A 15167-nucleotide genomic window follows, 5' to 3' on the forward strand; every position below is an offset into this window, starting at 1 on the left:
ATACGGAGAAACAAGAAAATCGTACTACAGCCCGTAAATTTGATATAAGTGAAAGTTGTATCAGGCACAGGAGGAAAAAGAAGGAATTCTTATTAAACAACAATGGAAACAGAAGAGCGTTTCGTGGTCAGAAAGCTAAATTTCCCAGTGTGGAGACCAAGTTAATCGAACATATAACAGAGAAGTGACAGCTTTGCTACACAGTTTCAACAGAAATGTGCTAACTGAAGGTACTGGCCGTAGCACAGAAATAAAGTATTAAAGATTTCAAGGCCAGCAGGGTTTAAATTGTAAGAATGTTTGAATGCAACAACCTCAGTGTATTTGTGTTTAATTGTTTTTAATTTGTCGTGAATCCATTTGCTGAAAGTTTTATTTTTGTAATTTGTGTTTATTTTACTTTTTTTTTTTTTTTAGCCCTTCAAAATTTGGGTGCGTGGTTTATTTCAAGGTTTAAGTGAGATATGGTCCACTTTGTTGCAATATGTCCTCTCTACGAAAATGTCCAACCTTTAGAAATGTCCACATAGAAAATTCGTCCATGCCATAAAAATGTCCTTATCTGAAAAAGTCCACTGTCAGCAAGTCCTCTTCTTAAAAATGTCCACAAATAAATTCGTCCATTTCCCTAAAATGTCCGACAAGGAAAACTGCAAGGAAAGTGCCGAGAAATTGATTGTAATTTCATTTATGCTATACATCTATACTAATAATAAATCTGTAGCCGAAATTTTTCTGGTAATTTTCGATATTCCAAAAATAATTGGTCCTAACATATACAATTAACCACCCTGAAACCGAAAATCGCTTTTCTGAAATTTTTGTTTGTATGTCTGTCTGTCTGTATGTTTGTTACCTTTTCACGTGATAATGGCTGAACGGATTTCGATGAAAATTGGAATATAAATTAAGTTCGTTGTAACTTAGATTTTAGGCTATATGGCATTCAAAATACATTATTTAAAAGGGGGGTTATAAGAGGGCCTGAATTAAATAAATCGAAATATCTCGCTTATTATTGATTTTTGTTAAAAATTTTACATAACAAAAGTTTCTTTAAAAATAATTTCCGATAAGTTTTATTCCGTGAAAAATTTTGATACGACTGATATTTAATGAGATAAATGAGTTTTAAAATTAAAATAACTGCCATCTAAGGCCGTGTAAAGAATTAAAAAACAAATGACTTCGTCTATAAGGGGCCTTGGACAGCAACAATCGAAAGCTATGAAAGATAGCCTACAGATAATGTTTCTGTGTTTGTATGAAGTAATATTAGAAGCTAAATTAACCGATTTGTATAACTAATTATTAATTCACCATTGGAAAGTGTAGTTTCTCTAGATGGACATAATGCTATAATGTTATTACAGTAACTTCTGAGTGAATCGAGGACAGGTAAGATTAAAATAGCTTCTTATGCACAGAAAACTTGATAGGCTATTCTGTACATTCGTTTCCTGTATTTCCTAAAATAATTTTTATGACCAAATGAGTGGTCTCTGGATCAAAATGATCGCATTTTAATTATGCAAATACAATTTAAATTAAGTAACATAATAAACGATTTATCCTTATATCAAACACAAATGTTCCCTGGATCAAATGTCCTATTTTAATTATGTAATTACTTTATATTTATTTCTAACAGGTGCAGCGGAGAGCACGGGTACGGCTAGTATTACATATGTAATACAAAAGCTACATCTGTTGTTCATCTTGGGTCACTATACAATTTCAGATGGTGTGATGTTTCTCTAGGATATCGAAAAATTTCATTCCTATCTTTGTAATCTTGGTAATTACCGACAATGTTGAAAATTCTAAATGTTGTATTTCCAATTGCTGTTGTTACAAATGGCTAATGAATTGCCAAATGTTCACATGATGTGCCACCACAAGTCGTTGGAATTAAAGAGTAGTATCCTTTAACTACATTATTCATACGCTGTCTGCCATTAATTACTAATTCATAGACGTTCCATTTCTCAGGAGAAAATATATGGGGAACTGCTCGCTTTCGCCCTCTTGCCAGATGACCAGTAATATATTATGTAATTTCAATGTAAGATGCTAAGTCCAAATCATTAATTCAATAAATCCCAAACATATTGCAAGTCATTTAGCTGAATAAATGGCAGTCCCATAATTTCCTGTATTTGATGAAAGGGTGATGGAACGGAGAAAAATTCTCTCCGGCGCCGGGATTTGAACCCGGGTTTTCAGCTCTACGTGCTGATGCTTTATCCACTAAGCCACGCCGGATACAACCCCGACGCCGTTTAGAATCGTCTCAGATTAAGCTCCATCTCTTGGGTTCCCTCTAGTGGCCGCCCTCTGCACTACGTCATAGATGTCTATGAACGCAGGACCGAAGTCCATACATGTGTTGAGGTGCACTCGAGTGAGTGACTGTTTGGCCGGGATCCGACGGTATGGGCGCCGTCTTAAATCACTAAAGTGATTTATTACGCATATCATATATATTTTGATGTACCGAAGTACATATGATATTTCCATGCATATATTCTGCGTCATCATGTGATGAAAGAGTGATGGAACGGAGAAAAATTCTCTCCGGCGCCGGGATTTGAACCCGGGTTTTCAGCTCTACGTGCTGATGCTTTATCCACTAAGCCACGCCGGATACAACCCCGACGCCGTTTAGAATCGTCTCAGATTAAGCTCCATCTCTTGGGTTCCCTCTAGTGGCCGCCCTCTGCACTACGTCATAGATGTCTATGAACGCAGGACCGAAGTCCATACATGTGTTGAGGTGCACTCGAGTGAGTGACTGTTTGGCCGGGATCCGACGGTATGGGCGCCGTCTTAAATCACTAAAGTGATTTATTACGCATATCATATATATTTTGATGTACCGAAGTACATATGATATTTCCATGCATATATTCTGCGTCATCATGTGATGAAAGAAAAAAAAATATATAAAATATATATTCCTGTATTTGGTTTCTTACATCAGGGTTCTCAATATCCAAATGTTATGTCCTCAGACCCCTGTTGACTACATTTCTCCATATTGCTTGATTGAAGTGGAAAAGACACCCACTCACCACTGCCTGAGGGAATGTCAGTCGACAACCATTCACTGCTATAGCAACGAAACACTATTGTTATTCACAACAGATCATTACAGTTAGTAATTCATTTCTGTTGAACAACTTTGTATCTTCGACCTTTTTGTATGGACCTTTCGTACGGTGGACCTTTTCGTATGATGGGCTTTATAAAATGGTGGACCACATAGATGTTGGGCTTTTTCAATCCATGGTCAAATTGTATGTAGGACTTTAAATGTTGGACTATTTAGTTTGTGGACTTTTTTTGTTGACCTTTTGTGCTTCTGGACATTTTGTTATGGACCTTATAACCTGGAAGCATTTAGGGGTGTAGGGTATTCGAGAAAATACGGTATTTAGAGGTAGTAAACCACATACCAGAAACCTTTTTTTTTCCTTAGAAACAGGGCGTGAAAGTGTCCAGGGAAGAACCCAATACTAAAACTACTTTCTGTAGGATACATGTATGCGCTCACATTTTATCTCAACTCAGTCCACTACCCAAACAGTGAAGTACATTTCCAGGCTGATGTATATAGGTACCTTGACTATGCTCTTTGTGACAGGTGGAGTGGACGTGGTAGTTCAGCATCCTGAACTGCTATAGCCCTTTATACTTTCTTGTGGGGATCACATGAAGACCAACATTTATCATAGTCCAGTTGTTTTAGCTGGGTCGTTGCTGCAGCCCATGAGTTTAGAAAAATTCCTGATACGTTTATCATTGTCAGGCAGTAAATATAATTATGAAGTGCAGAGACTATCGACTCAGGAGGGTCACACTTTGAACAAAACATGCAGTATTTTGTTTTTGTTAGATTATTGTGTGGATCTGAAAGTTATAATTTATAAAACAGTTATATTACCGGTTCTTCTGTATGGTTGTGAAACTCAGACTCTCACTTTGAGAGAGGAACAGAGGTCAAGAGTGTTTGACAATAAGGTGCTTACGAAAATATCTGAGGCTAAGAGGGATGAAGTTACAGGAGAATGGAGAAAGATACACAACGCAGACCTGCACACATTATATTCTTCACCTGACATAATTTATTAGGAACATTAAATCCTGACGTTTGACATGGGAAGGACATTCAGCGCATGAGTGAATCCAGAAATGCATATAGAGTGTTAGTTGGGGGACCGGAGGGAAAAAGAACTTTGGGGAGGCCAAGACGTACATGGGAGGATAACATTAAAATGGATTTGAGGGGGGATGGGATATGACTGGATTAATCTTGCTCAGGATAGGGACCAATGACAGGCTTATGAGGGCAGCAATGAACCTCCGGGTTCCTTAAAAGCCATTTGTAAGTAAGTAAGTAGATTATTGTACATTTACATTCATTGTGTTAATTTTTGTTTTTTTTTTTTTTTTAATGTAAAATTCTAAAATATTAATTTGTTTTTTTGTTACCTTATTATGGTTTTTAAAATAATTATGACTGTATTGCAAGTAAAATTAAAATTAAGGTGATGAAGCATAAATTAGTTTTCAAGTAAAAATAATTAACACACTGTATTTTGTGAACTATTGGTTTCTACAACTGGTTTCCTGTCTCCAAATGTTTAGTTGAGTGACCTATACAACAGCTGGAAGTCTGCTGGGTGAATTTAAATTCACTTTGTATATGAATTTATGAAAATTCTTTTCAATTATTATAATTTACATCAATATTTCGACAATCATTTCTCTTAGCATTTCACCCAGGAAATCACACTTCAAATGAAATTACATATCCTATGTGATGTCCATGAGTTGTGTTGTCTGTCAACTGTTTCCATGGACGAAATTTAATAAGTGGTCTAAATTTACTCTTTTCAGGAGACCATGCGGCGATGCAGGAATCTGTCTGTCTACCTGAAACATGACATGCAAAATTGTGAACTACAGAACTTCCTTTTGTTAAATATAAATTTCAACAGAGAATTGCTCCAATTAATCCACGAGGATGGACAATACAATACCATGGTTAAACATCCTGTTACTAGACGACCAATGGAATAAAAGTGTAACACATCCAGAAGTTCTGCGAGCAACAACCCTTCACACCAAAAATGAAAAATAACCAAACTGTCTATATACAGGGTGATTCAGACCACCCGTAAGTCATTTATTTCGGAAACTAGTGCATGAAAATTTTCGAGACAAAAATATTTATAACTAAACCACATGTGAACTTTCACTTGAGCTTGATTTCATCAATCAGCTCTAACAGGAAGTAGGGTCAGTGGCGTATCACTTTAAAATTTCAAATGGGAGTCGGGGTCAAATACGGTACCATTTGATAGAGCTCTTCAAAACAAACAACTTTCATAGGAAAAATTTTTATTAATTCCTACTCTTTCAATGAGAAAACGTACGAAAATCCAATGGGTAATTTGGACTACCCGTAAGTCATTTATTTTGGAAACTAGTGCATGACAATTTTCGAGACTATTTTTATTTCATTAGGTTATTTTACGACGCTTTATAAACATCTCAAGTTATTTAGCGTCTGAATGACATGAAGGTGATAATGCCAGTGAAATGAGTCCGGGGTCCAACACCTAAAGTTACCCAGCATTTGCTCATTTTTGGGTTGAGGGAAAACCCGGAAAAAACCTCAACCAGGTAACTTGCCCCGACAGGGAATCAAACCCTGGCCGCCTGGTTTCGCGGCCAGACGTGCTAGCCGTTACTCCACAGGTGTGGACCAATTTTCGAGACAAAAATATTTGTAACTAAACCACGTGTGAACTTTCACTTGACCTTGATTTCATCAATCAGCCTTAACAGTAAGTAGGGTCAGTGGCGTATCACTTTAACATTTCAAATGGGAATCGGATCAAATAAGGTACCATTTGATAGAGGTCGTCAAAACAAACAGTTTTCACAGGAAACGTTTTTATCAATTCCTACTCTTTCAATGAGAAAACGTACAAAAAGATAATGTCATCAATATTGAGAAATGTTACAAGACTAAAATGTAAACAAGACAATTAATGTTGACATGTTACTGAAACGCTGAACAATTCCATTAATTTTTTATAAATTTTCAAACAATCTGCCGTTCTGAGCAGCACACACCTGTACTCTTCTTCTAACAGTGACTCCTAATACTTCGGCGTGGTCAAGTGACTGGCAGAGTAGGATTTAATAAAAACGTTTCCTATGAAAGTTGTTTGTTTTGAAAAGATCTATCAAATGGTCCCCTATCTGACCCGACTCTCATTTGAAATTTTAACGTGATACGCCACTGACCCTACTTTCTGTTAGAGGTGACTGATGAAATCAAGCTCAAGTGAAAGTTCACATGTGGTTTAGTTATAAATATTTTTGTCTCGAAAATTTTCATGCACTAGTTTCCGAAATAAATGACTGTTACGGGTAGTCTGAATCACCCTGTATTTACACGGGTGAGTCCATTAATCCAACAGTAGTATGTGGTGACGTCACATTTTTATGTAAGCGCCTTGTATATCCATGTAACATCTGGACAGTTGGTCAATTCTTACTGCCTATATACAGGAAGTTGCTACCCAAAAACAGTTCATGACAAGCTACATCAACCAATAATACCTCAGGTGCAGGCTACTACGAGGCGCGTCCATAAAGTAACTTTCCCACTCGTCCCACAGCTAGCAAACCATATGTCGCGCGAAGCGACTCCATGTATGTGATAGAGTAACGTCATGCGCTAGCGTAACTTCCTGAGTGCTTTCAGTAGCTTCGTTGCATTGGTTGAAGATAGACACTCCTATTCCAGCTCCCGCCACATGTGAAATGCGATCAGAGATAAAGTTTTTGAATGCACAGGGCATAGCACCGATTGAAATTTATCGTCAGCTGTGCCAGGTCTATGGGCCTAACATCATGAGCAAGCAGATGGTGTGTTGCTCCACAAGGTCGTCTGTGATGATGGCTGGCTAGCCTAAAAATGTCCTGTTGAGGGCAAAGGCCTCCTCCTATAGAGGGGGAGCTCTATTTGTCTCAAGAGGTGAGCTACTCCACGTAAGAGATGGAGCATAGCATAGTAGTTCATTTTTTTATTGAATTATTCAATTATTTGTACAAACTGAAACTTCACTTACTTGTGTTTCTTCAAATGAAGAAGTCTCTTTTGTTGGAGAAAAAATGTTCTTCGTAGGAGAGACCTTCTTATTCATATCTTCCAATAGTGGTTCGCTAATTTTTTGAGATTCATTTTTCTCCATACTGCAAAAATATTGAGTGAAATACACAAATCATTAAGGAGATACAATTAAGTATAGACTGAAATCTGAGAAATCACACTGTTAAGAATTTTTACTTGTAAAAATGTATCACATGGTGTCATTTTCCGTAAAGTTATAATAAAAAATTAGGGAATAAAAGACTGCATTAGAAAGAGAAGATGACGAAGTATTATTACACAAACTTTTCCGGAATTAAAAACTATTACCACTGTAAATGAGCCTGATTTAGCTTTGAAGTAAAAGCTTTATGGAAGCATAATTACACCTAAGTTTAACTCATGAAACTGAACAAGACCAGATACTTCTTATAAAAGTAAATCTAGGAAGCAACTCATGGAGACAGAAAAGAGTTCTCTTGTTGAAAATATTACACAGAAACTAAATAACTTCACGAATAAATGCACAATGAAAAGAACAAAATGAAACAAGTGTATCTTTTGAATGATTAAGAGAGATCTTCACCAGTTAAGAACATAAGAAGAATGTGACATGAGTATACGAGGCCTGTCTAAAAAGTATCCGACCTTTAGCCAGAAAAAATATTTCCCAATACCTGACGGGGTTGGGACCCTAATCCCCTTCAAAGTAGGCCCCTTGTGCTTGCACACACTTAGCCCACCGATCCTTCCACTGCCGGGAACACCTCTGGAAGTTTTCTTTTGGAATGGTGTTCAGCTCCATCGTCGCATTCCGCATTATCTCTTCTCTACTCTCAAATCGGGATCCTTTCAGTGGTGTCTTCAATTTTGGAAACAACCAGAAGTCGCAAGGAGCCAGGTCTGGAGAGTAGGGAGGTTGGCGAACGGTTGTAATTCCATGTTTGGCCAAGAAAGTGTGGATCAATTGGGATGAATGTGCAGGGGCGTTGTCGTGATGCAAGTGCCAGTTGTTCGCCGTCCACATGTCTGGTCTTTTGCGCCGAACTGCAACACGGAGTCGCCGGAGAACATCGTGATAGTACTCCTTTGTCACCGTTTGTCCTTCTGGTGCGTATTCGTGATGCACAATTCCACGGACATCAAAGAAAACAGTCAGCATCACCTTGATTTTGCTTCGCACCTGCCGCGCTTTCTTCGGCCTTGGAGACTCAGGATGCTTCCATTGCGACGACTGTCTTTTTGTTTCTGGGTCGTACCCGTACACCCATGACTCATCTCCAGTTATCATGGTGTTCAGAAGCCCAGGATCAGTGTTGGTGGTGTCGAGAAGGTCCTGTGCAACGTCACGACGGAGGTCTTTTTGTTCTGGGGACAACAACTTGGGCACGAATTTCGCAGCCACTCGGTTCATGTTCAAATCATCACGCAAAATTGCATGTGCAGAATCTTTACTCACTCCAACCTCTTCGGCAATCTCCCGCATGGTCAAACGATGATCTGCCATCACCAAATTTCGCACCCTCTCAACAACAGCTGCACTCTGAGCAGTTTGGGGCCTGCCACAACGCTGCTCACGCTCCGCTGATGTGCGGCCATCTTTGAATCGGTTGAACCACTCCTTAATTTGTGTTACACCCATCGCATCTTCCCCAAACACCTGCTGAATCTTACGAATTGTTTGACTTTAAGAATCACCAAGCTTTTGACAAAATTTGATGCAGTATCTTTGCTCAATTCGTTCAGTCATCTTGCGAAAAACTAAATCCGACAAACACTTAGAACAGCACCTTACTTAGCGACCACCAGCCAGTGACTGGCACAAGCGAATGTGATGAAAAAATTCAAGCATGCGCATTACAGTTCCTCCTTCCAACGTGCACAGTGGCGCCGCCTTAGAATCACTACTTTGCGCGGGAAAGTTTAAGGTCGGATACTTTTTAGACAGGCCTCGTACATGGCCTCTCTTCCTTACAGATATGAACGTATACAAAAAAATTAGTTCCAACTGCAACTGAACACGAGCGTTACTCATTTGGTCCTCAAATTCTATTAATTTTATTGTATCCTCTTTTATTATATTAATGTATTATATTATTTCTATTTCTATTGTTGTAATTATATTCTGTAGTCTGACGTATTATTCTGTATTACCGATATATGTTTTGTTATATTAAATAATTACATTACAAGTTATTTGTAACTATAACCATAAATAAATAATTCTCTGTTTTGATTTAAAAAAATTTCTCTCTCTACCTCCTTTAGGTTTTGGGCCATAAGAATAATTTTCTTCCCCTCAAAATGTATCATTTAAAATAATCTGACTATCTTATAGTCTAAAGGTCCATCATACATACAGAATGGATGTGAAATAACCACGCAAATTTTCAGAGCAAATTTCCCATGATGTATATAACAAAAAAAGTCTAATACCATATTGGTGGGAAGTTCATACTTTTATCAGAAAAAAATATTTCTTGCCAAATGTTTAACATCCTCTAATTCTATAATATTATATTCCCAGTAGGATCGTGATTTTTGTCCATGTCGATAATAAATCTAATTAAGAATTATTTATCCATTTGGCATATTTCAATAGACTGGACGGTTTTAGTCTAAATTCGATTTAAAAAACCACACATTTGAATTTAATGTACAATACAAAGAGGTTGCAACATTGAAGTCAGAGAGGGAGTGGAGGAGAAAACTGCCGTATTGCTTGACAGGCCATAGTTCGTTTCTCATTAGAACAGGCACCAGTGTCGTAAGTGTAATTTATGTTTTAAACTACATCACATTAATTTCAATATTCTAGATTAGAACATAATACATTGTCTTTAAAAGCTAAAGTATTATGTAAGTTAAGGTGCTTAGGAAAATATTTGGGGCTAAGAGGGATGAAGTTACAGGAGAGTGGAGAAAGTTACACAACACAGAACTGCACGCATTGTATACTTCACCTGACATAATTAGGAACTTAAAATCCAGACGCTTGAGATGGGCAGGGCATGTAGCACGTATGGGCGAATCCAGAAATGCATACAGAGTGTTAGTTGGGAGACCGGAGGGAAAAAGACCTGTGGGGAGGCTGAGACGTAGATGGGAGGATAATATTAAAATGGATTTGAGGGAGGTGGGATATGATGATAGAGACTGGATTAATCTTGCACAGGATAGGGACCGATGGCGGGCTTATGTGTGGGCGGCAATGAACCTTCGGGTTCCTTAAAAGCCATTTGTAAGTAAGTAAGTAAGAGGGATCAGTATATTGAAGAGTTTTGCAGTATTTTGAAGAAAATGTCAAATTCATGACAAAAAGAAATCTGAGATGTGAATGCAAAAATGTAGAAGTTAAGGAATATGTGTAATATACACCAGAGGTCCCGGGATCGATACCTGGCCCCGGAACAATTTTTCCCTTGAAATTATTCATGTGTAATATAATTTATATTGACTATTACACTCTTACTACGTCATACTACTTTTGACCAATAAAACGGTACGAAAGGACGTATTTCAACCAATCATGGCTGCTTATCACACAATTTTATCGCGTCCCTAGCATTTGTTTAATTTTATCGCGTCCCTAGCATTTGTTTCTTTGTTTGCCAACATTTGAAACTGCGCTGGTCTGGATGTCAAAAAAAAAATATATATAAAATTACAAACCACTCCAGTCGATGCACAGCAGTTTCAAATATGACTCGCATTGGCATTCAAGAACAAGAATTAATAAAAATCACTGATCATACCTATGCATCTTCTGAAATCCGATTTACAAATAAATGAAGAGCACCATTCGGAAATCCTAAATAACTTGAATACACCATGTAGGCCTAAATCAACGAGTTCCACTTCTATTACGCACACGTCCAATATAACATCAATTGAACCACCAACCACATTCAAATTTGAAAATTGTACATTCAATAATTATTCCTTTTAAAATTATTCATTCGGAAATTCTGAATAAGTTGAATACACCATGTAGGCCTAAATTAACGAGTTCCACTTCTATTACGCACACGTCCAATATAACATCAATTGAACCACCAACCACATTCAAATTTGAAAATTGTACATTCAATAATTATTCCTTTTAAAATTATTCATGTTTATTTTTTATGTCATCGTCGTTAATTAAAACTTTTCTAACACTTGTGTATATTATTTAGGTTATGTTATAGCTTCTGCTATATGATATTATGGATAGTCACGTATCAGAGATTGTTTAATACTGAGATTTATTGAAAATCATCTGTCAAGTGACGTTGATTACTGGGATTCGGATAATTGAAGTGGAATGTTGCATTTTAATAAAAATGAAACTGAATCAACAAAGCCTTCTTGACTAGTAACATTGCCATCGTGTATAATAGATCGAGAACTTCTCTACGAGAAGGCATTGCTCACTACTGCCATCTAGCATGCATCTAGCATATTTGTAATGTTGAGATGGTACAATAATACATTTGAAGACAGTTGTATTTTCGTAAGTCAATTAATATTTTATTGTATTGGAGTACTTCGTTACTTCTAATCTTTATATACTTTCTTCTAATCGTGTAATAGTCAATTAAATCCCACTCGAGTTTTGATTTTCTCTAGATAAATCAAAACGTCTAGTGAGATTACTGTTGATAAAATAGCAACTACTGTACTATCTGACATTTCTGCAATAAAGCACACAAATCATAAATGAATTTTATTAATCATTTCTCACCTTCTCTGTGAAATTATTTTCTCTGAGCCAGTTTCACTGTGAGCACTATTAACATTGCCATCTGCCTGCAGGCTCATACTGCAAATCATAGCTTTATTTCCCGTCTCTTTTTCATCTATGTGAAAAAAGACATCAATTTATAAGTTTTACAGATATAATAATAATTATTATTATTATTATTTATTTATTTAATCTGGCAGAGCTAAGGCCAGTAGGCCTTCTCTTCCACCCAGCCAGACTCTAATTAATGATGATGATGATGATGATGATGATGATGATGATAATAATAATAATAATAATAATGAGATAATTTAAATATTTATTCTGTGATATATATAACCATTGAACATTGAGAAATCTGAAACACTTATTATTATTATTATTATTAACAAGAATAAAATTGTTAGAAAAATATTTCGTTAGTCTATTCTTAAATTATTGGTTTGATGTCTGACAGTCCCTGACATTACTCGGTAGGAAATTCCAAAGCCGAGGAACAGCCACAGTGAAAGAAGATAAATATGAGGATGTTCAGTGGGAAGGAATGGATAATATTGAGGAGTGTTGCGATCGTGTGTCTAGGTTATGATGGGTGGATAAATTTTGAAAACGAGATGCAAGATAGACAGGAATGGAGAAATGCAATATGTGAAAGAGAAGGGAAAGACAGTGGATTTTCCTATGATCATCTAGATGGAGCCAGGATAACATTTCGAAGGATGGTGTTATGTGATCAGCCCAGCGAATATTTCAGACGAAACAGACGCACATATTATGGGAATTAAATTAATGGCTTTCCCAAATGAAATATTTTCATACAAAAATTTTTTTATAGTGGAAATCAATGGGAAGCTCCTGCATTTATTCTTCCCAAGAAAAACTGCAAACATGGAAAAAGAATTGGTTGGATCACTGCCTGAGAAGAAACTGCCTACTGAAGGATGCACTGGAAGGAATGGTGAATGGGAGAAGAATTCGGGGCAGAAGAAGATACCAGATGATAGACGACATTAAGATATATGGATCATATGCGCAGACTAATATTAAGGCAGAAAATAGGAAAGGTTGGAGAAAGCTGGGTTTGCAGTGAATTTTTTTTATTTTAGTAGGTTATTTTAAGACACTTTATCAGTGTCTTAGGTTATTTAGCATCTGAATGAGAGGAAGGTGATAATGCCAGTGAAATGAGTCCGGGATCCAACACCGAAAGTTATCCAGCATTTGCTCATATTGGGTTTAGGAAAAAACCTCAACCAGGTAACTTGCCCTGACAGGGAATCGAATCCGAGCTACCGGGTTTCGCGGCTAGATGTGCTAACCATCACTCCACAGGTGTGGACGTTTGCAGTGAAAAACCTGCCTTTGGACAGAATGTGAAATCAAACCAAATACATTAAGTTTTAACACAGGGAAGACCTGGTGACAAATATGCTTAAGTAGAATAACTGCTACAAAAATCTCTTTTGCAAGGGGTCTCTGATACATCAGCAGAACACATCACTAAATTATAAAATCTTCATAAACTTAATACATATGAAATGAAAGATAAGTCCTAGAGACCTTTAAGGGAAGATGTTAATGTTATGTTTTATTTAACGACGCTCACAACTGCCGAGGTTATATCAGCGTCGCCGGTATGCCGGAATTTTTGTCCCTCAGGAGTTCTTTTACATGCCAGTAAATCTACAGACATGAGCCTGTCGTATTTAAGCATACTTAAATACCATCGACCTGGCCCGGGATCGAACCCGCAACCTCGGGCATAGAAGGCCAGCACTATACCAACTGAGCCAACCAGGGCGACTTAAGGGAAGAGAAATTACTCTTGCTTTTAAGGGTTTGAGGGGAAAAACACTCAATCTGGTAAAGGATTTGAATTCTGTTTGCTTGTTTCACAGTCAGACACACTAACATTTATTCCACAATGGTGGACCACTATAAGATAATTCAAAAGTTGACTATACCTTTATACTGCTTCTCGAGTGAATTATTTTCTATAATACGAGTACAGAGAGTTTTTCGATTATTTAATTGAGCTTAACGAATGTATGTTGTCATGATATTTTTTTTTTTTGAGATTGAAGGTAGAGAAAAAATTATCTTCTAATAACATACATGAATTTAGAAACTCTATTAAATTATCATAGAGAAAATATCAAGCACGAATTGTATTTTTTTTACTAGGTTATTTTACGACGCTTTATCAACAGCTTAGGTTATTTAGCGTCTGAATGAGATGAAGGTGATAATGCCGGTGAAATGAGTCCGGGGTCCAGCACCGAAAGTTACCCAGCATTTGCTCATATTGGGCTGAGGGAAAACCCCGGAAAAAACCTCAACCAGGTAACTTGCCCCGACTGGGAATCGAACCCGGGCCACCTGGTTTCGCGGCCAGACATGCTAGCCGTTACTCCACAGGTGTGGACGCGCACGAATTGTATTAAGTGAGATAATTCCAATGTGAGAAAGATGCCATTTTTTATTGGAATTTTTTTTTTATAACATAACCATGAGGTTCATGTTCATGACAGTGACTTAGCTCTTTCATCTTAGCAAAACACACCAATTTTATTACCTTTCTTGCAAGAATAAAGGACTAGAAGCATTTGAAATGTGGATCTGGAAAAGGATGGAGCATGTGGATGGACAGAATAAGAAACGAAGCTGTTGGAAAGAGTGGGTGAAGAAAGAATGATACTGAAACTGATCAGGAAGAGGAAAAGGAATTGGCTGGGTCACTGGTTGAGAAAAAACTGCCTACTGAAGGATGCAATGGAAGGAATGGTGAATGGGAGAAGAGTTTGACGCAGAAGATATCAGATGATAGACGACATTCAGGTATATGGATCATATGCATAGACTGAGTTGCCCCTGGGTATTTATTTAAAAACAATTGAACATATCAGGTTATGGCAGCATAATGAAGTCAACGCCATAAAATATCTGGGAATAATATTTGATAATAAACTAACCTTTAGAGACCATATCAATTATGTAGCAGAAAAGTGTACAAAATTAATATTCACGCTCTCAAAAACAGCCAAACTAACATGGGGTTTAAAGCACGAAACTCTGAAAACTACTTACAAAGGAGGAATATTGCCACTAATTTTATATGGAGCCCCTGTGTGGAAAAGAATAATGGACAATAAATTCTATAAAACTAAGATTATTAGAATACAAAAACTCATAAATATAAAAATAGTAAAGGCATACCGAACTGTATCCAATGATGCATTGTGCGTGATAACGGGAATAATCCCAATAAAC

At 37.1% G+C, this 15167-nt stretch overlaps 1 protein-coding gene across 3 annotated transcripts in view; it reads right to left on the bottom strand.

Moving 5' to 3' along the window:
• Positions 1–4398: 4398 nt before the first annotated feature.
• Positions 4399–15167, bottom strand: part of LOC138712524 (golgin subfamily B member 1-like) — a 65031-nt gene continuing 54262 nt past the window's right edge. For 2 of the 3 annotated variants that reach the window (XM_069844421.1, XM_069844420.1), the window contains exons 12-14: positions 11898–12012; positions 7152–7275; positions 4399–4938 (exon numbers count right to left, since the gene is read on the bottom strand). In XM_069844421.1, the coding sequence (XP_069700522.1) occupies positions 4849–4938; positions 7152–7275; positions 11898–12012 (329 nt within the window). In that variant the 3' untranslated portion in view covers positions 4399–4848. The remainder of the gene's footprint in view (positions 4939–7151; positions 7276–11897; positions 12013–15167) is intronic. The other variant, XR_011335730.1, reaches the window with a different exon arrangement.

The sequence above is a fragment of the Periplaneta americana genome, chromosome 13, assembly GCF_040183065.1.
Source record: "Periplaneta americana isolate PAMFEO1 chromosome 13, P.americana_PAMFEO1_priV1, whole genome shotgun sequence".
Taxonomy (NCBI): domain Eukaryota; kingdom Metazoa; phylum Arthropoda; class Insecta; order Blattodea; family Blattidae; genus Periplaneta; species Periplaneta americana.